At 41.0% G+C, this 22,813-nt stretch overlaps 1 protein-coding gene across 9 annotated transcripts in view; it reads left to right on the plus strand.

The window, feature by feature from the left end:
• Positions 1-4,974: 4,974 nt before the first annotated feature.
• SP100 (SP100 nuclear antigen) overlaps positions 4,975-22,813 on the plus strand; it is a 98,547-nt gene continuing 80,708 nt past the window's right edge. For 4 of the 9 annotated variants that reach the window (XM_067027153.1, XM_067027148.1, XM_067027150.1 and 1 more), the window contains exon 1: positions 5,007-5,141. In XM_067027153.1, coding sequence (XP_066883254.1) covers positions 5,110-5,141 — 32 coding nt within the window. In that variant the 5' untranslated portion in view covers positions 5,007-5,109. Of the gene's footprint in view, positions 5,142-22,813 lie in introns of all 9 variants that reach the window. The other 5 variants (XM_067027152.1, XM_067027149.1, XM_067027151.1 and 2 more) reach the window with 4 other exon arrangements.

A 22,813-nucleotide genomic window follows, 5' to 3' on the forward strand; every position in this document is an offset into this window, starting at 1 on the left:
TGTCCCAGCCCAACCAGACAGGCAAGAAGAGAACAGATTTCCCTTCCTTCAATTCTTGTTTTATTCAGGCCCTTAACAGATTGGATGGCACCCACTTACCTTGAAGAGGGCAATCTACTTTACTGAGCCCACCTATTCAAATGCTAATGTCCTCAGAGACACACAGGATAATCTGGGCACCCAAGAGTGTCCAGTCAAGTTGACACATAAAATTAACCAACACAATGACAGTATGTTAATTGTACCTGATGAGCAAGACATGTTGAGTGTTCTAAAAGCCTGGCTGAGTATCACATGCACTCCAGAGAATGAGAGATAAACCCTACCAGATTTGGAGACATGCCATATAGGTAAATCTTTAGGGGTTCAATGGTCTGGCGCATAACAGGATATTCCCTCCAAGGCTCCAAGCTATCGTACCTCGTGTCTCCTACCACTAAGAGGCACAGTGCTTGGTAGGGCTCTCCAGGTAAGGAGAAGAAACATGGTTGACAATTTGATGAAAATGATTCTGGGCTTTGTAACCTGCAGGCAGGGGTGGAGGGTGGAGAGGGAGTAGTTATACCATCTGAATAATAAAATGTGTTCTAACCAATGTTTTCCACTGAATGGGAAACATGTCAGTAAATATAATTATGTGTCATCCCTCTCATAACTTTCATTTTTCATCAAGGCTTGATAGCAGCCGGCCCTTATTGATGATTTTTGGTGTTGTGAACAGTGCTAATTTGTGCTGTATCTATTGTGTAAGAGCACAGACTCTGCAGTTAGTCCATGTAGGTGGAAACCCAGCTCCTCATGTACTGGCTGTGTGTCCTTCAGCAAGTTACCTACCCTCCCCATGCAGTAGTTTTATCTGTAAAATGGAGATACTAGTAGTACATAGCTCACTGGATCATTGTGAGGGTTAGTGAGATTATATTTGCTATACACTTAGAAAGTGCTGACCTTGAAAGCAGTAAGTAAATAAATTAAGAACATTTACATGCAAATATCCTTGTATCGATTAGGGCTCTTTGCCAGTGAGGCCAACTTTATCTAGGTTAGACAGAAAAGGACTTCATTGATGGGATGCTTCATTGACAGCGGCTCACGAAAAGGCAGGAGGCTGGGCTCAGAGCCTGCAAATGGCCCCAGAACCAGGCAGGAAGCAGAGCTGCTCCAGGAACTGAACACCAGGAACATCTCCTCCACCTTGTCGAGGAGCTGCCACTGAACAAATGTTATCCAACTGTGTTTTCACTCCTTCACAAACTTCACGTGCGAGTCCAACTCCCCGAAGACAGTCTGGCTGGCCCGGCTCGCTCGTGGGCCGGTGTCTTGGTTGACATTCCTTCTACTCCTGCGCACAAAGGGGAGAAGTCTTCACCCAAAGGGATCCAGGTCTCTTAGGAAAGGGCTGGAGGAGGCTGGACAGCCAAGGAAAATGAAACTCATTGGCAGAACCCAGGCCGGGGCCATCGGTGAGCTCTGATGTTTAAGGGGAGGAATGGGGCAGTCCCAGGCCAGTCTGAGAGGCCACAGAGCCTGGGGGGCACATTCCCGAACCGAATGGAACAGGTTGACTGTGGTTCCATTGCCTGTGCTTTGGAGATTAAGGCCGAGTCGGTCCTCATGTTAGAAGGGAGAGCGGCCACTCCGCCACCCTGAACAGCCCAGGGCAAGGACGGCCACTAAGCCCATCGCCCCTGCCAGTTCCATTTACCTGGACGCCTATGTGGGCTGTTGGCTGCAAAGGAGGCTGGCTGTGGTCTTGCCTGGGGGGATTGTGCCTGTGTCCCTGGGAACTGCAGTAGGACTGATGCTCTTGAGGTCCTGGGCTCCACCCTTCAGCCTGAACCTCCCAGTGCAGGTTCCAGAGCATCAGCACACACCCTGCTATCTGGGTGGAGAGGACCGGGCCTTCTGTCTGGAGGAGAGAACGGGGTCCTCCAGCTCTCTCTGAGTCAACTGGGCGGAAGACGTCCCTATGAGGACACTATGCAAAGAGCAGTTGCCTACGGCTTCTAGAAAGTGAACAAAAGCAGGCTGATGGTAGGGGGGAAGTCGAAACTCAAAGGAAGCAGCCAGAACAAAATGCTTCCTGTTTATTATTACTCGAGAGCAGCCGCAGCCTTACACGGGGTGGCCTAAACTTTGGTAGGAAGCCCACCTTCTTTCTGGTCAGCTGGGAAGAAGCCCAGGGCAACCAGGTTTTCTGGGGAGAGAGGGGAAAATCCCAGGAAGGTGAAAGTCACAGAGAAGAGCCCCAAATTCTGTGTATAAACTCTCTCCACTTGAGTTCAAAAGCAACGGACAGGCAAAAAGGTGAGACAGATGAGGGGTCAAAATACTAGTTTTCTTCATGATAAAAGCTGGATGGGGCGCAGGGATGTGACTCACCATGTAGCAAAAAAGAGATCCCTGAAACCGAACCTCAGAATTGGGCTTTATCCACACACTCTTCCACAGCTCCAGTCACTCACACCCCACCCCGCCCCACTCCCCAGGTCCCTGTCTCTGTGCACTTGACCTTGGAAGGGCTGACAGAGCCCTGGCCCTGCAGGAAGGACAAGCCCAGGGAGACCCAACAAGGAACAAGCAGACTCATCCCTTCTACCCAGAGTCTCCCAGGAGGAGGGAGGGGCAGGGGGTCCAGGCCAGCCCCACTGACTGATGTGCTGCCCCCGGGAGGGGGCAATGGAGCAGGGCCTGAGTGTAACCACTTAGGTCCCAGGCGCCCACTCCACTCCACTTCTGCGCCCACGGAGGAGCAGCGGGTCTTGATCCTCTGGCCCCAGTGGCCACCGGGGCAGCTGCTGCTGCTTCCTTCTACCCTTCCAGCTCAGAGCCCGGGTCCTACTGTCTGGTCTCAGGGACAAGCCTCTGGCCCCCACTGGGGTCTCCCAACTTAGAGACTCAGCCCCACTACTGAAGTCTGAGGGGAAGCTGTTCCTGCTGAAGCTCGTGGAGCCCGGCGCCTTAGCGGGTCCTCTGCCCCAGGTCCCTTCTCAAGCACGACCTCCCCTGCCCTCTGGGTTTCCAGGCCCAGTAGCCGGGCTCCTCCCGGGGCAGCAGACATGCTCTCCAGTGTTCCTCACGGCCATGGAAAACGCCCCAGGTGCCCCCTTATTTCCTGCAATCACTCCAGCAGGGTTTGTAAGAGGAGTTCAACCTCTTCTTTTTTTTTTTTTTTGCAGTACGTGGGCCTCTCACAGTTGTGGCCTCTCCTGTTGCAGAGCACAGGCTCCGGACGCGCAGGCTCAGCGGCCATGGCTAATGGGCCCAGCCGCTCCGTGGCATGTGGGATCTTCCCGGACCGGGGCACGAACCCACGTCCCCTGCATCGGCAGGCGGACTTTCAACCACTGCGCCACCAGGGAAGCCCCCCTTTTTTTTTTTTAATTGAAGTATGGTTGATGTACAATGTTGCGTTCGATTCTGCTGTCCAGCAAAGTGATGCAGTTATACATAGATATGTATTCTCTTTTATATATATTTTTTCTTTTTCGTTATGGTTTATCATAGGATCAACCTGCTTCTTAATTTGGTCCTGTCCTTTTCCAAACCCGACTTCCTGGCTTAAAGAAACTGCATTCTCCACAGAGGCCTGGGGGTGCTTCAGAAACGCCCACCGCTCTCACAGAGTGTGGCGCAGGCCCCGCTTTCTCAGACCACAGGAAGGTCTCTGCCGGGGGCCAGGCGCAGCCCCCACGCGGGAGTGTCCACCCTGCGGGTTGCTCGTCCAGCGCTGCAAGGTGGCCTCTAATTCCAGGTGCTTATCTTGAAGGTCCTAAACAGACAACAGAAAAGTGGGCACCTTTATGTCAACAGCCAGCACGGCAGTGGCCTGGGCCACCAGCTGCCCAGGGACAGAGAGGAGAGGGAGAGGGGACACTAGAAACGGCAGGTGTGGCCTGTGCCAGCCTTGTCTGGACCCCACGCCCCATGGAGTCAGGAGCAGAGGACGGCTCTGCCCAACAGAGGCTCGGCTTTACTAGTCCTTCTACCCCCGCCCCCCCAAAGTGAGGGGGCGGAGAGAGGGGTCCACACATGTGCAGGACCGGGTACCACTGAGACCCTGCCTGCTGGAAAAGATGCCCTCATCAGTGTCCTGCGATCTGTCCCAACCACTGAGATGTGATGCTCACTGCTTTGGGGGAAAGAAAGAACAGAAGTGGAGAGAAGGTGGAAACCTTCCCCCTCATCTTCAAATATGATTTGCTTTTGTGCTGACTCAAGTGAGTCTTCTGGTCACTTCTCATTCTTTGTGGAATTATGACTCCAAATCTGGGTGAAAAAGCTGTGCACAGACACAACTTCAGGGCCTAGGGTCACCCTCTCAGCTGCTGATGAGGGTCCCCTCATCACCCCTGGCTGCAGTTGTGAAGCAACCCCCTAGTCGGGGCACCTTAGACCCTTGCACCTGTCACCCCTTGTCACCAACTTGGCTCCACCCTTGGCCCCAGGGCCTTGGAGATTTTTCTCCCACCTCTGGCTGATTTCCAGGAACACGAAGAACGTTCTCTCCACTTTATAAAGCTGAGCATTTGGGCTCTCTCCTGCTCTGTGTCCATAGGCTGCGACCTAAATGGGTCGGTCCAGGCTCTGCCACAGCCCGGAGAAAAGATTTGAAGACTCTTGTCTTTCCCTCTCCGACTACGGTCACCTCGGCAAGGCAAAGGGGGCACGCATGGAGTTTACCCCGACCGTGTACTAAGCTCAGAAACGCTCTGAGAAGGCAGGAGACTGAGGACGGTTGGGGTCCTGCAGAAGTTGTTGCTGTCTTTGCACAAACAGGCGGACCCCTGAGGGCTGGCCCTGCTCCTCCCCTGGCCCTCCAGGCCCTGGCGGTCACTCCTTGTCTTTCATCCCTGGGACCACATGTCTGGATGGCTGGAAGCACAGTGGAGTCGCGAGAAGAGGCAGGGCGTCCGTCCGCACAGCTCAGCTCACTGACAAATACTTTCACTTCTCTTTTCTCTACTTGGGCGGAGTCACTTCCGGGAGAGTCCCAGAGCAGACTTCCTGCTCAGGGCTCAGGGCTCCAGCAGCCTCCCCGGACCGGAGGCTGGGGAGCCTGGAGGGGTCGGAGGCCAAGCTCAGGCCCAGGCCAGGCTGGGCAGGAAGATGGCTGGTGGGGGCGGCGTGCTCATCAGCAGGTCAGTCTTTCTCCCCGCTTCCTCCCACCTGTCCTCTGGCCACGCTGCTGCTTCAGTGCTGTGCTTTGGACTCTGCACTAAACCTCTGCTTTACGCCAGGTGTAGGGAAACAGTCACCTGCAGTGACTGAAGGGCAGGAATGTATAATGAGGAAATCGGATTTTAAACTGCAGCAGGGCGCCTGCTGGTTGAGTCCTGCAGCCACAACACAGGTGGCTACTTGTTTTGCAGCTACTGCTGAGCTGGCAGGCCTGTCTGAAGGCAGCAGATCTTCCTGAGGCTTTGCAGCAAGGATTTATTTCCTTGTGACCCCAGATCACTCTCGTTTCCCTCAGGTCAGTTCTACCTTCACATAGGTCATTTCAAAGAAGGTAGTTTCGAAAATAAAAAATTCAGGGGAAACCCCTGATTTATTCTCAAACCCTGGGTGGTGCTGTCGGTCTCGTACCTGTCCTGTGCACGGGGCCTGGGTTCTTGCTCCAGAGATCCTGAGCAAAGAAATTAAAGGGAAGAGAAATACCCCAAACTGCAAAGAGCTAGCGCAGCCTGAGTAATTTCACGTTTGGTTTCATTTACTGTTCTGGAATAGGTTACACGTCTACAAGAAAAAGAGTAGAAATCCTATCTTTTTCTCTAGTAATGGATCAGAAATACCATTACTTAATATTTAAAACTTTTAAATGTCTTAATGCAAAAGAAAAACATTATGCATTCTTGCTCATAAAATTTCAAACAATATAGAAGTAGAGAGAGGGAAAAAGTCCTGTTCACCACTCACCCCCTTGCAGCTTCCCATACCAGTCCTGTTAGAGTCGCAGGCATAACCTTCCAGATCCTTTTCTCTGCATTTACATATATAACTCATTTTCTTAAACGTAAAATTTGAAGCCTGTTTTTGAAAAAGTGGATTCATATTGTGAATGCCATTTTGCATTTTCACCTACTTTAATAGCCATAGGCTCTTCTCATTCTTTTTAACAGCTATATATTGGTTACAGAAGAGGTTACAGAAAAATCCGAATGAACTTGTTGGCCAGCCCAATACTATCCCATAGAATGGATACACCATCGTTTTTATTGTTTGTTTATTTAATTGAAGTGTAGTTGATTTGCAATATAGTGTTAGTTTCAGGTGTAGAGCAAAGTGATTCAGTTCTATACACACACACACACACACACACACACACATACATATAAAAATATGTATTCTTTTTCAGATTCTTTTCCCATATAGGTTTTACAAAATATTGAGTATAGTTCCCTGTGTTATACAGCAGGTCCTTGTTGTTTGTCTACTTTATATACTAGTGTGTATATGTTACTCTAAAATTCCTAATTTACCCCTCCCCCCACGTTTCCCCTTTAGTAAACATAAGTTTGTTTCCTATGTCTGTGAGTCTGTTTCTGTTTTGTAAATAAGTTCATTTGTATCTTTTTTTAGATTCCACAAATAAGTGATATCATATGAGATTTGTCTTTCTCTGTCTGACTTACTTCACCTCTAGGTCCCTTCATGTTGCTGCAAATGGCATTATTTCGTTCTTTTTTATGGCTGAGGAGTATTCCATTGTATAAATATACCAATCTTCTTTCTCTGTTCATCTGTTCATGGGCATTTAGATTGCTTCCACATCTTGGCTATTGTAAATAGTGCTGCTATGAACGTTGGGGTGCGTGTATCTTTTCCAAGTATGGTTTTCTCCAGATATATGCCCAGGAGTGGGATTGCTGGATCATATGGTAGCTCTATTTTTAGTTTTTTAAGGAATCTCCACACTATTATCCATAGTAGCTATACCAATTTACATTCCCACCAGCAGTGTGGGAGGGTTCTCTTTTCTCCACACCGTCTCCAGCATTTATTATTTATAGACTTTCTGATGATGGCCATTCTGACTTACACCATAGGGTTTTTTTGTTTGTTTTGTTTTTTTATTTTTGGCTGCATTGGGTCTTTGTTGCGGAGTGCAGGCTTATTGCAGCGGCTTCTCTTGTTGCGGAGCACGGACTCTAGGCGCGTGGGCTTCAGTAGTTGCAGCACGTAGGCTTCAGCAGTTGTGGCTCACGGGCTCTAGAGCGCAGGCTCACTAGCTGTGGCGCACGGGCTTAGTTGCTCCACGGCACGTGGGATCTTCCCGGACCAGGGCTCAAACCCATGTCCCTTGCATTGGTAGGTGGGCTCCTAACCACTGCGCCACCAGGGAAGCCCCATACACCATGGTTTTTAAAGCATCCCTCCTCCCCACCCTAGTGACAGACATTTAGATCATTTTCAATTGTTCACTTTTACCAGGAAGCAGTGATAACAACGATTATGTATTTCTTTATATTTTTGTACATATAAAAGTGTTTGTCTCGTGTCAATAACCAAAAAAATGGAATTGCTGAGGCAAAGGGTACTAATATTTAATTGTTTATAGATTCTGCAAACGGCCTTTCTAAGTAGCTGGACCAATGTATTCACCTACGAGATTTAGATGAGCCATCTCCCCACACCCAAACTTTGCAGAGGTGGTGGATCAAGAGTTGCATCTTGCCAACTTAACTCTCCTGGTTACATGCGAGGTTGAACAGTTTTTTTGTTTTTTGGTCTCTTCTATGAAGTGCTGGTTGATTTATTGCCAGTGTTAGTGAGTTGAGGTGATTGTTCTTTCTTTAACTGTAAGGGAGAATTTGCTAAAATTCTGAAACTTATAAATATACTTTCCTTGCCCTTTCACTTTGCTATGGTGACTTTATCTTATGAAAGCTTAAACTTTAAAGTACAGACTTATTATTGTATTGATTTTATAAAATAGATGTACCCTTGTTATTATGAATAAATAAAGTGATGCAGAAAGTTATTGATAAATTCCGCGTGCACAGTCTTTAACTATAGCCCTTGTGTTTTGAAGGTGATAGATTCAATTCTACCTTTACTTCTGGGTAAGTTTCTCTTCTAGTATCTCCAAAACGATTTTCTTTTTCAATTTTGGGGCAAAATTATTCTTCCACTGGAGCAACTTCAGACTTCACAGCATTTATCTGTCCCTAACCTTTCATCTCTTTAGCTTTTTACTTTCTGCTCATAATGGTTGTCTCAAACTTTTCTACATGACAATTATTTAATTTTTAGTAGTTTGGGGTTTCTTGGGTTTTTTTAAAGTTGATTTGTTTATTTGGGGGGGGATCTTAATTTGTTTCTACAGCTCTTCCAACTCCACCTGAAATCACATATTGTTATTTTATCACTCTGTCTTCATGCTCTTGCTTTATTATTTGGGTCTTTGTGTGATGTTCAGTGCTTTGTGGATGTTTTCTTCATCCTCTGGGTTATCCTTCCCGATTGATTCTATTTGCAGTTTGGTTTCAAGTGTTGCTTTACTTTCTTGTTCACGTGCCTGCCCTGGTTTTACAGCCCATTTCATTCCTGCACGACCTGGTCAGCTCTCCCACCACCCACAGTCTTAAGCTGAGTGCATGTTTTTGTTTTTTTCCCCCCCACATTTCCTGTCTTATCTGAGACCAAATTACTTCCCGTCTGATCTACAGTTAAAGCTTCTACTTTAATTCTTATCAATTTTTGTCTGAGAAGCCTTTAATCTGTTAAACCATCCCTTTTCCCACTGATCTGCAGTGCTCCCTTTCCTATTAGCCAAGGGGCCATATGTGCAGGGTCTGTTTCCGTGCACTCTCTTCTCTGCCATTGACCTATGACAGCCTCTCTTTACGCGTTTCCACACTGTCATGGCAACAACAGCTTCACGTGAACTCTTGAAGAGTAAATCTTCCCATGTTCTTTTCTTCTTCCAAAGTGTCTTGGCCCTTTGCATCTCCAAATCAGCTTGTCAAAATCTTGTCAAGGGCTTCCGTGGTGGCGCAGTGGTTGAGAGCCCGCCTGCCGATGCAGGGGACGCGGGTTCGTGCCCCGGTCCGGGAAGATACCACGTGCCGCAGAGCGGCTGGGCCCGTGAGCCGTGGCCGCTGAGCCTGCACGTCCGGGGCCTGTGCTCCGCAACGGGAGAGGCCACAACAGTGAGAGGCCCAAGTACCGCAAAAAAAAAAAAAAAAAAAAAAAAAAGCTTGTCGAGATTTTGGTTAGGATTGCGTTGACTCTATATGGGTCAATTTGAAGAGAATTGACATCTTTACAATTCTGTCTTCCATCTCATCAATATGGTATATATATATATTAATTTTAAAATATTTTCTAATAAAATTTAAACTTTTCTGTCTAGAAGTCTTATTCTTCTGCTAGATTTATTCATAGGTACTTGAGATCTTTGTGCTATGATAGCTATATAATTTAAAAATCAACTTTCTAGCTGCTTGTTACTAAGATATAAAAATAAATTGAAACTTTGCCAAACTTAAAAAAATTCTAATAAATTGTATGGAGATATATATTTTGTATATAGATATAAGTTTATATAATGTATACGTAATGACTATTTTGTTACTTTCAATCTAATTCTTATACTTCCTACTTCTTTTTCTTGCCTTACTGTGTGGGCTAGGACTTTGTACATGGCGAATATAAGTAGTGATAGTAATCATCTCTATCTTGATTCCAGTCCCAAAGGGAAGGTCTTTATCATTGTACAATTATGAATGATGTTTGCTGTAGGTTTTCTATTTTAATAAAAAGACTTACACAGATTAAAGAAGTTTTATACTTGGCATCTGATACTTTCAATATATGAGGTGTTTGTGACCCTGTTTTCTGTTGTTTCTGTCACTTGTCACTCACAAGTTTCTTTTTTTAAATAAACTTTTTATTTTGGAATAATGTTATATTTACAGAAAAGTTGCAAAGATAGTACAGAAGTCTCTAATACTGTACACCCAGTTTCATTTCCTGTGTTGTTATCTTCTTACATTATTGTGGTACATTTGTCAAAACTAAAAAAACCAATATTAGTAGGTTACTGCTAACTAAAGCCCAGACTTTTTCAGTTTCATCAGTTTTTCCACCAATGTCCGTTTTCTTTTGCAGGATTGAATCCAGTATAACACATTGCATTGAGCCATCCCATCACCTCTTCTCTTCTGGTCTGTGACAGTTTCTCAGTCTTTCCTTGTCTTTCACGACCTTGACAGTTTGAAGAGTACTGATCAGGCATTTTGTAGAATCTTTCAATTTGGGTTTGTCTTGATGTCTTTCTCATGATTATACTGGGGTTACAGGTTTTATGAAAGAAAACCACAGAGGTGAAATGCCCTTCTCATCACCTCATATCAGGGGATATGTTAACCTGACTTATCACCAGGAATGCTGACCTTGATCGTTTGGTTTAGGTAGTGTTTGCCAGGCTTTTCCACTATAAAGTTACTATTTTTTTCCTTTCCACACTCTATTCACAAAGATTATTTTGCTTATATAGCTAGTTATCTTTGACTCTGTACTAGCATTGTATTTGGAAAAATTATTTATAGGTAAAATCTGGCACTACAAGTGAAGGTACTAGGCTTTGGAAAGGATTTCTGTTTGCTACAAGGTGCCTCAGGATGCACCAATTTGGGAACTCTTTAGCACATGTTCAGGGGCTGAGAGAACCTGGAGGAACCCAGGTGATTTAACTGGGAATACAATTCAGTAAATTCAGAGATATCCCTCCATTTATTCTCACCATGAAGATGTCAAGGTCAGGGTCTGGACTCCCATTGGGCTCTCCACCCTGTGTGGACTCTAGACTTTATTTCCATCTCTCTCACTCCTTAAGGCTGTCAAACCTGAGGTCCTGATTCTCTGGGGTCAGCAAATGCCCTCAAATCAAAAGTGTCTCTGTGCTTTGCTTACCTCTCTGGTTTCTCCTTCCCCTTTACTTTTGCCTAGCAAATCCTTACGGTGGTTTCATCTCTTCTATGATTAATAACATGTTTAAATGCTTTTTCCAACTCAAGTGTTTTCAACAGAACTCTGTACTGCTTGTAGGAGTTGGGAGAGATTGAGATGTTTTGAATCCTGACCTACCACACCAGAAACTTATGGTCATTGACTAAATGATTGATTGATTGATTAACTGCCATTTTTCAAAGTTTATGGCTTGAGGTTTGATTGTGGCTCTTGAAGTTTTCTCTGACTGCTTCTAGGATTTTTCTCTTAGCATTTAAACTGTAGTGAGTCTAGATTTGTTTGTTTGTTTTTTTTATTGTTTTGTTTTGCATTTAACCTGTTGGTGTTTTCACAGTTGCTTAAATTTGTGAGTTGATGCCTTTTATTTGTTTTGGAAAATCCTTAGCCATTAACTCTTCAAATAAGTCTTCTGCCCTCCCCCCAGCTTCCTCCTCTTTCTTTCTAGGACTCAAAAGCAGATTATACTAGACCTTTTGACTGTCTCTCACATATTCCTTTCATGCTTTTCTGCATTTTTCCATTTTTTAAAAGTCTGTACTTTAGTTGGATGTCTTTTATTGAGGTATCTATCTTCTAGTTAGCCAATCGACAAGTTTTGACTTTTTAATCCAATCTTCTGCTAAATACTACCAACAAGTTTCATTTTTAAAATTGTATTTTTAGATCTAAATATTCCATTGCAATATTTTTTGTAGATTCCAATTCTTTGGTAGAATTATCTGACCTTCTATTTTCTCCATCATTTCGTCCATTTTCTTGACCATGTTAATCACAGATTTTATGTGCTAAGTCCAATCTCTGGATCATCTGTGCACTTGCTTCCATCATCTTTTTTTTTCTTGGCTTGGTCCTATAGTCCTATCTTTTGACATGCCTATTAATTTCTGATTGAATGCCAGACATTGTGTATGCAAGACATAGAGCCTCCAAATATTCTCTTCCACATAAGAATGACTCCCCTTTCCTCTGCTAAGCAAGTAAAACAATGAGGCAGACTACATTACACATTCAGGGCATGAAATGACTCAAGATTAGTATGCATTTTTGGATAAGATTTAATATACCTCTGGTTTGCCCTGATCACAGATGAGGACATCCAGGGCTTTCAACTGAGAGACAGCAATCAAGTTTTCTCTGCTTTTCAAAGCTTTTGTCATATTTTCACCCTCTTTCTTCATGCAGCTTTAGAATTGAAAAAAGTGCTTGAGAAAACCAACCAAGTTTTTAATTTCCTTGAAGTCTCTAACTTTGCACTCCAACTCCAAATGACCATCAGAAGTTCTGCTAGTTTCTTTGTCCTCCAGCTACAGACCTTTGCCTGTGCCAAGTCCAGATTCTCAGCTTCTAGCTGTGTTCAGAATTTATAAGTGCTCTCATGGGACAAAAAGGCTACAGATTCCAAAGACAGATCACCACTCCCTTCAGAGCTTTCAACTCCCTCCCTTTATGTTCTCTGGACCTCATCATGATTGTCTTTGCCTTTTCTGCATGGTGAGCCTTCAGGTAATTCTGCTTTGCTTTTCAGAGATTTTTACATAGTTATTCCAGCCTCCTGGCCTTAAAAACTTTACCAAATATCTTGGGAAGAAGAACGGGTTGTGTGTTGAGGCCCCTCAAGTCTCCTGCCCTGTGTGACTGTCACAAGCTCTTCTGTGTTCCCTGTTCAGAGTAACACTCTTTGGTCTTGGCCAAGCCCAAATTCTCAGCCTCTGTTCCCAGAATTAACAAATACCAGCCACCACCCTGTAAAATAACAATGATAGCTTCTCAGCTCCCAAAGGTCTCTAGTCTCTAGAAACTTAGTCTCTGTAGACTCTGTTGCTTCTGTAGCTCTCTAGTCCCTTTAAAATAGTTGTCTGGTATTCTACCCAGCTCTTCTAATTGTTCTATACTGGACTTCTGGCCTGCCTCAAACTGTTCGATCCTACCCTCTGATGAATTTTGTTTACATTATTTTATGTGGATACTAACCAAGGGTTAACCTATAGTCTAGTTTCATTTTCCCATTTTATTCAAAAATCATATACAATTTTTTAAAAATTTTTATTAATTTTAATTGAAGTAGAGTTGATTTACAATATTACATGAGTTTTAGGTGTACAACACAGTGATTCGATTTTTTATAGATTATACTCCATTTAAAGTTATTACAAAATAATGGCTATATTTGCATGTGCTATACGATATATTCCTGTTGCTTATTTATTTTATACACAGTAGTTTGTGTCTCTTAATCTCATATGCCTATCTTGCCCCTCCCCACTTCCCTCTCTTCACTGGTAACCACTACCTTGGTCTCTATATCTGTAAATCTGTTGCTGTTTTGTTATATACATTCATTTGTTTTATATTTTAGATTCCACATATAAGTGATAACATAGAGTATTTGTCTTTTTCTATCTGAATTGTCTTACTAAGCACAATACTCTAGGTCCATTCACATTGTTGCAAATAGCAAAATTTTATTTTTTTAATGGCTGAATATTATTCCAGTGTGTGTGTGTGTGTGTGTGTGTGTGTGTGTGTGTGTGTGCATCATGCCTTATTTATCCATTCATCTGTTGATGGGCACGTAAGTTGCTTCCATATCTTGGCAATTTAAATAATGCTGCTATTAACATTGGGGTACATGTATCCATATCCATTTTTATACTCAAGTTTACCAATGTTATCCTCCTTATGCTTTTTTTAAAAATGCCTTTTATATACTCAGAATTCTAACCGTATTCTCCTATATATTATACTAATACTTTATTCATTCATTCACAAATATTTCCCGATACCATGTTTTCAGAACTTAATGAGATGCTGGAATATAATGGTGAGCAAAGCAGACCAAGTCCCTGCCCTCATGGAAATGACATTCCAGTGAGAGACAAATAGTAAACAGATGAACAAATAAATGTCTAATTTAATGACAGAAAGTGGTAAGAGTATAAAGGAGAAAAGCATATGGAGTACATGGATAGAGTGTAATGGGAGTATAATTTTAGACAGGATGTCCTGGGAGGGCTTTCTGAGAGGTTAGTATTTGATGAGTCATGAATGTATTGAGGAAAAGCACCATGCCAATTCCTGAAGAAATGTTCTAAGTAGAGGAAACAGCCAACGAAGAAAAGTCAGACATAGAAACATGCTTGGAATGTTTGAAGAAGGCTTGAAGGTTAAAGTGCCAAAGGACAGCGATCCAGAAGAGGAGGGGTAGAAAATGAGGTTGGAAGGTCATGTTTCTCATGGGTCATGGTCAAGACTTTATATTTTATTCAGAATAGAGTGGGGAGTCATTGGAGGGTTTTCAATAGAGTGAAATAATCTGATTTCAGTTTTTAAAAGATCTCTTTTGCTTATGTTTGATGTTTGGAGAACAGCTGCAATATGACATGAGTGGAAACAAGAAGACTAGTTGGTAGCTATTACAGTAGCCAGGCAAGAGATGATGGTAAAGCCAAGAACAGTTGAAGATGGATCAAACATGAAGTATGAGAGGAAGAGAAGTGTCATAGAAGACTGCAAATGTTTTAGCCAAAGAAATTAAAGGAGAGAGTTGTCATTTGCCTAGATGGCAACATTGTGTAGTGATTAAAGGGCCTAGACTCTGGTCCAAAGCCTCACTCTGTTCTTCAATAATTATGTGGCCTTGGGGATATTGCTTAACATCTCTGTACCTCTGTTTCTTCATCTGTAAAATGGGATAATGAGAGCATATACCTCATAGGTGCTGTTATATGTATTTACTAAATCCTATATATGGAAAAATTAGAAAACAAGCAGGTTTCAAGAGGTGACTCAGAAGATCAGTGATCAGTTGCTGCCTGCTAATTGTAAAAAGCCTACCTGTGTCATCAAAGTGAAGAGGGTTGAATATAAATCGAGTCCAGGGGAGAGATATGAGATAGAGATGCACATTTAGGAATTGTCCATGTGTGGCTGGTATCCAAAGCCATGGGAACAGATAAGATTACACAGGGAAGGAGTACAGATAGAAAAGAGGTAAGAGAACTGTCCCTGAGGAGTTGAATACATGCAGAAGAGCAGGAATAGCCAAGGAGATAGTTGGAAAGCCATAAAGACATGGCTCTCAGGAGCCAAATGAAGAAAGCATTTCCAGAAGGGAGAAGTTTATCAATGTCCATGAGGTTGAGGGATGAAGTAAGAGGAGGACTGAGAATTGGCCTTTGGGTCTGGCAGTGTGGAGGTCAGGGAAAACAAAAACCCAGAATATTATGTATAGGGTATTGGTAGGGGTAAAACTTGAATGCGTGCAAGGGAGACTGAGGTGGAAAAGTGGAGACAGTTAATATGGACAACAATTTCAAACGAGAAACACAACAGGAGAGGTCATCTGAGTGTAGGGAGATTTTTAAACGGGTAATATTGAAGCATGCTGTATGTTGATAGTAATAGTCCAATAGAGAAGGAAAAGTTGATGAGGCAGAAGTGAGAGAGAATGATTCTGTATTGATTGTGCCTGAGTCAGGGAGAGGTCATGGAAAACAGTGCCCAAGTGGGTGGATTGTCCTTAGGCTGAAGAGAGGCAATCTGTGCACTGTAACAGGAGGGAAGGCCAATGGGTACCCATGTAGGTAGGCTGATGTATTCCATGGTGAGAGGATGCAGTTACATTTTTCTGTTTTGTATCTACATTCTCAGTTGAGAGGGAGAGAAAGGGTGGGAAGAGTTTGAGGATAGAAAAGCTGTACAACAGTCATTCAGGGAAGGAAAAAGTGAAATGAATAGCATGATGTAGGATTACTCAACAGCACTGAGAATCCATTTCAGCTTGATGATTATAAACTTAAAGAGAGAGCACTTAGCATGCTTGTTTTTTTCTCCATATAGCTTGGGTGCTAATGAGTGGAAGAGGGGCTAATCTGATTTTATCCAGGGTTATCAATATATTAGATAAATTCACTGGAGGGAGATGTGAACAAGGAAGTTAAAGGTGAATTTCAGAGGCAGATTTTAATAGCAGTCCTAGAACTTGACTGCATGATGGGGAGTTTTGACCTTACTGATCCCCTTCGCAGTTGTATTTGGGTATTAGGATGTTTTAAAACTCCTTAGTAGATTCTAATGTAGAGCCAAGGTTAAGAACACTGGAATATAACAATATATCATGAATTTAGGTGGGTAAGAAAAGTGAAGACATAAAAGCAATTATGAAAAATTTTTTAAAACAGTAGCAGAATTGGGAACCTGAGGGTAGGGGATCACAGGTTCATTGGAGTGCAGGTGTTAGAAGACATGACCTGCAATAGAGGAGGCAGTGGTCATATTTGAGTCTGAGATTTCGTAGCATGCACAAATTGGAGAAATGATGAAGTCTAAAGTATGGCCATGGAAGAAAGTTGCAGAAATCAAGTGGAAGACAAGATTATTAGAGATAAGAAAGTCAGTAAGTTGAAAGATCAGGATATTTAATGGAATCTCTGTGAATATGGAAATAATCATGAATTTTGTAAGGACTCCCGGTAAGGTATTTGCGAAAATTTTCTTCGAATAAGGGACAGTGGCCAATAGAATGGCAGATAGAAAGGAAAGAAAAAATGTTTTATAGTTTGTTTAGTTGTTTTTTTGGTTGGTTTATATTTCTTTCTTAACTCCACAGGAGATTTATTTTTGCACATGGAATGAGATACAGAACTACCATTTTTTTTTCCTTCAGAAAAAGGACCATTTATGCAATAACATTAACTTAGTAGTTTATCCTTTAACTACTGATTTGAAATAATATTTTAAACATACACTAGATTACCTTTTATATAGAGGTGATCCTTGTTCTGATCCATGATTCTATTTTTTTATTCCTCTTTCAACACTGAAATATTTTAGTTACTATGGTTTTATAAGTAAAGCTCTTTATCATTCCTATTTTCAAAATATTCATAGCTATTCTTGAGTTCTTTCTCTTCTAGATAAATGTTGGGACCAATTGTTAATGTTCTGTAGTATAACCCATCTTTCTGGGATTCAGTCAATAGACATTGAATGAATATATAGATTTAAATTAAATTTTAAATTAAATTAAAATTTAAAAAATTCTGAATGGTCCCAACTAGAAATGGCATGTCTCTTTATTTATTCAAGTACGTATTCAAGTTCTATAGTAAAGTTATTGTTTTTTAATGATCCCTATGGTAAGCTCATTGGGTAAATTTAGTGCTAGGCATTTTACAATTATATTTATAAACGGGAACTCATTTTTCTTTTACATTTTCTAAATTTTTATTTCTGGCAAAGGGGAAAACTATTGGTTTGAGTTTGTTGATCTTATAGATACAAATCTTACTAAGTGGACTTCTCCTAATATTGTCTTGTATTTTTCTGGAGAAATCTTTGATTTCCTTTGTCAATGTTTTATAGTTCTCAACATATAAGTCTTTCACTTCCTTGGTCAGGTTTATTCCTAAGTTTTTTTTTTTTTTTTTTTTTTTTTTGATGCAATTTTAAAAGTGACTGCTTTTTTTTTTTAACTTTCCCTTTCTGATATTTCATTGTTAGTATAAAGAAATGCAACAGATTTATTGCCTTTAGCTCAGTTTTCATCTCAGAAATTGAGTTGTCTAATTTTGATTGGCTCCTCTTTATAATTTCTAGTTCCGTATTACAGTGATCTGCATTTCTATCAATAGTGTTTCTTAATTCCTTCAGCAATTTTATTACCTCCTTTTTCAATTCAGGGTCTGAAAGACTGGAGAGGTCTGTTTCATTGTTTGTTCTTTCAGGAGATTTCTCTTGTTCTTTTAATTGCCTTAGTGTGAGGGTTGGTTTTATTCATTGTTCTGGGTACTCCGGGGCCCTTTCAAATGGAAACCTACTTATTTTAAGTCACACAATTTTGCTTGTAATATTTCTTCAGTTATTTCCTCCCTTCTGCTTTCTCCTATCTTTTGGAATTCATGTTAGTTGGATACTAGGTGTCCTAGATTGATCCTCTTCAAGCTTCCTGCTTTTCAGGGTCTTGGGGCAGTTCTTTATATTTTTTTTCCTTTGAAGCTACCATCTGTAAAATTTTCTCAGCTTATTCATTCATTCTAGTGATTTTTAAATTTCTGCCATCATGTTTTTAATTTCCAAAAGCTCTTTTTAAAACTTTCTTTTTTTATACCATCATTTTTGAAAAATGAATCCGATACAGTTTTTCTACTACCGAAAACAATAATTTTTTTTTTTTTTTTTTTTGCCGTACGTGGGCCTCTCAATGTTGTGGCCTCTCCCGTTGCAGAGCACTAGCTCCGGACGCGCAGGCTCAGCGCCATGGCTCACGGGCCTAGCCGCTCCGCAGCACGTGAGATCTTCCCGGACCGGGGCACGAACCCGCGTCCCCTGCATCGGCAGGCGGACTCTCAACCACTGTGCCACCAGGGAAGCCCAATAATTTTTTTTTAAATTCCATTTATTACAAGGTTTTTTTGAGCGTTAGTTACTTTACAGCTCTTTCCCTATTATTGGTTTCTTCTCAAGGATTCCATCAGGTGTCCATTTACATTTAAGAATGAGACATGAAAACTTGATTAAGGCTCTGTGTAAAGGATGCCTCTAGTTGACTGGTGAGTTTCATTGTGCCAGTTTTGATTTTCACCTCTCAATCTGTCTTCTGAAGTAATGGTGCCTCTGATTCCTGACCCCTTTCACAATTCAGAAACCTAAATTGGCTTGCCTCTTTCCAGTTTCCCCTGTGTGAGTAACTATATTTTTAAAAGATTTATTGAAGTATAATTGATATACAAAAAATTGCACATATCTAATATATAAAACTTGATGAGTTTGGACATGATACCATCACCACAACCAAGGTACTAAACATATTCATCACCTCCAAACCCCTTTTTGTATTTGTTAACTATAGGTACTATGTTTTATAGTAGATCTCTAGAACTTATTCATCTTGCATAACTGCAACTTTATATCCATTGAAAAACAATCACACATTTCCCACCCCCAGCACTGGTAACCACCATTCAATTCTCTACTTCTATGAGTTTGACTATTTTAGATACCTTATGTAAGTGGAATCATGCAGTATTTATCCTTCTGTGACTGCTTTATTTAACTTAGCTTAATGAACCTCTAAGTTCATCCATGTTGTCATAAATGGCAGGATTTATTTCTTTATTAAAGAAACAATCCGACTTACCATCACATCAAAAAGAATAAAATACCTAGGAATAAACCTACCAAGGAGACAAAAGACTTGTACTCTGAAAGCTATGAGAAGCTGATGAAAGAAATCAAAGATGACACAAACACATGGAAAGGTATACCATGTTATTGGACTGGAAGAATCAATATTGTCAAAATGACTGTACTACCCAAGGTAGTCTAGAGTCAATGCAATCCTTATCAAATTACCAATGGAATTTTTCACGGAACTAGAATAAAAATTTTTTAATTTGTATGGAGACACAAAAGACCCTGAATAGCAAGCAATCTTGAGAAAGAAAAACGGAGCTGGAGGAATCAGGCTCCCTGACTTCAGACTATACTACAAAGCTACAGTCATCGAAACAGTATGGTACTGGCACAAAAACAGAAATATAGATCAATGGAACAGGATAGAAAGCCCAACGATAAACCCACACACCCATGGTCACCTAATCTATGACAAAGGAGGCAAGAATACACAATGGAGAAAAGACAGCCTCTTCAATAAGTGGTGCTGGGAAAACTGGACAGCTACATGTAAAAGGATGAAATTAGAACACTCCCTAACATCATACACAAAAATTAATTCAAAATGGATTAAAGACCTAAATGTGAGGTAGAATACTATAAAACTCTTAGACGAAAACATAGGCTGAACACTCTTTGACATAACACAACATAACATCTTTTTTGACCCACCTCCTAGAGTAATGAAAATTAAAACAAAAATAAACAAATGGGACCTAATGAAACTTAAAAGCTTTTGCACAGCAAAGGAAACCATAAACAAGATGAAAAGACAAACCATAGAATGGGAGAAAATTTTTGCAAATGAAGCAACTGACAAAGGATTAATCTCCAAAATATATAAGCAATTCATACAGCTCAATATCAAAAACATAAACAACCCAATCAAAAAATTGGTGGAAGACCTAAACAGATATTTCTCCAAAGAAGACATACATATGGCCAAGAAGCACATAAAAAGATGCTCAACATCACAAATTATTAGAGAAATGCAAATCAAAACTACAATGAGGTATCACCTCACACCAGTCAGAAGGGCCATCATCAAAACTCTACAAACAATAAATGCTGGAGAAGGTGTGGAGAAAGGGGAACCCTCTTGCACTGTTGGGAGGAATGTAAATTGGTACAGCCACTAGGGAGAACAGTACAGAGGTTCCTTTAAAAACTAAAAATAGAACTACCATATGCCCCAGCAATCCCACTCCTGGGCCTATATCTGGAGAAAACAATACTCTATAATGAGCTATATGGGAAAAGAATCTAAAAAAGAGTGGATATATGTATATGTATAACTGATTCACTTTGCTGCACAGCAGAAACTAACAACATTGTAGATCAATTATACTCCAATAAAATTAATTTAAAAAAAGAAAGTAGGTAGAGGAAGATTTAATAGATTTAATGTAAAAAAAGCAATACAGACATTAAAAGACAATGTAGAAAAATATTTTCAACACATATAACAAAGGCTTAATATATCTGATATACACAGACCCCAGCCCACTGATAAAATATGACAAATAACTCCAAAGAAAATGAACTTGAACAGAAAGCTTAGAGAAGAGAAAATTTAAATGTGCAATAAACATAATGAATACATACAAATTAAATGGTAGTGAGAAACCGTTTCTCACCCCTTAGATTGGCAAACATAACTTCATAAACAACACTGCAGTGTGGGAGAAGATTCAGGGAAACAGACATTTATTGCTGGGTTGAGCATGAATTGCTAGAGCCTTTTCAGGAAAGACCTGGCAATATCTACTAAATTTTAAGATACACTACAGCTTAACCCAGCAGTCAGTCCTACTTTTGGAACCTATCCTGTGAAAATAAAAACACTAATATGCATATACAAAAGCTCCAGAACTTTCATAGTGGCTCCCTATTTCCCCCAAAGTAAAAGCCAAGTCCTTAAGAGTGTTCAGAGGACCTGAAATAATCCAGCCCTTCTCTCCTCTCCTCTACCTCACTTCTCTCTGGCCACACTACTCTTTGCTGTTTCTTGACTACACTAGACACATTACAGCTCTAGGAACGTGGTGCTGGCTCTCACCTCTGTGTGATATGTTCTTTGTCCAGATACCTATTACTGAACTAACTTTCCATCTCCTTAAAATCCTTGCTCCAGGTCACCTTCTCAATGAGGACTGTTGACCAACCTACTCAAAATCACAGCCACAGCCCCCCACCCAACCTGCATACTCCCAACCTCCTAATCTGGCTCTATTTTTATTGTCTATGTCCTTATCACTCCCTAACATACTAAATTAATTACTTATTTATTTTATTTAGTGTTTATTGTCTTAATCATTGACTGTCTTCTCCCAAAAGGCATATGCCATAGCATAGGGAATTTGTCTATTTTGTCCCTTGATTTTTCTTGAGTACTTGATGCACACAAAGCACGAATAAATTGGTTAAATGCCCGTAAGTACAAATGTCTTTATTGAAGCATTGTTTTTTGATAGCAAAATAGAACAATGACTATATAACACTGACCTCTAAATCTGAAAACAATCTGATTGTCCATTGAGCTGAATGGTTGAGTAAATTATGGTAAATACATATTGCTAGAGTATTACATACCTATTTATTTCTAATAATTTGGAGAGAAGGGCATAGTTTTATCAATGAATAAAAACAATTTCAGATTAATAAATCATGACCCGGGACTTCCCTGGTGACACAGTGGTTAAGAATCCACCTGCCAATGCAGGGGACATGGGTTTGATCCTGGTCTGGGAAGACCCCACATGCCAGGCAGAAACTAAGCCCATGTGCCACTACTATTGAGCCTGTGCTCTAGAGCACATGAGCCACAACTACTGAGCCCACACGCTGCAACTACTGAGCCCATGTGCCACAACTACTGAAGCCTGTGCACCTAGAGCCCATGCTCCACAAGAGAAACCACCACAATGAGAAGCATGCACACCACAATGAAGAGTAACCCCTGCTTGCCGCAACTAGAGAAAGTCTGCATGCAGCAATGAAGACCCAACACAGCAAAAAAAAAATATATATATATATATATATATATATATATATAATGCCCCTATTTTTATACAAATCAAAGTAATAAAAATATTTTACTTGTGGTAAATTTTGGAACAAGTGATGGGAAAGGCATGGAATGCTATGCCCCAGGCTGTTAACAATGGCTTAAGAGTGTCCTTCTTTTATCATTTCTTGGTAATAAGAAATGGTAAAACAAGTATATTCAATGCTCCCACAGCTTATGAGATAATACTGCTTCTATAAAAACAATTAACTAGGAAACTTAGAAATTTAAAAGTTGTTTTACAGAAACAAAAGTAGGGAAAATAATAAAATATTTAGGAATAAACATAACAAATGTAACATAAGACTTATGTGCCAAAACTGCGAAACATTGTAAGAAAAATTAAATATCGAAATAAATATAAAATTACGGTTCATGGATTGGAGGACTCGGTATTTTTAAGATGGCAATTCTTCCCAAATTGATCTGCAGATTCAATGCAAAATCAAAATCCCAGCAGGACTTTTTGCAGAAATTGAGAAGCTGATCTTAAAATTTGTGTGGAAATGCAAAGGACCCAGAATAGTGAAAATGATCTTAAAAAGGAAAAAGTTGTAAGACTTACAGTTCCAGATGTTAATACTTATTATAAAGCTA

This window comes from Kogia breviceps, chromosome 2, assembly GCF_026419965.1.
Source record: "Kogia breviceps isolate mKogBre1 chromosome 2, mKogBre1 haplotype 1, whole genome shotgun sequence".
Taxonomy (NCBI): Eukaryota; Metazoa; Chordata; class Mammalia; order Artiodactyla; family Physeteridae; genus Kogia; species Kogia breviceps.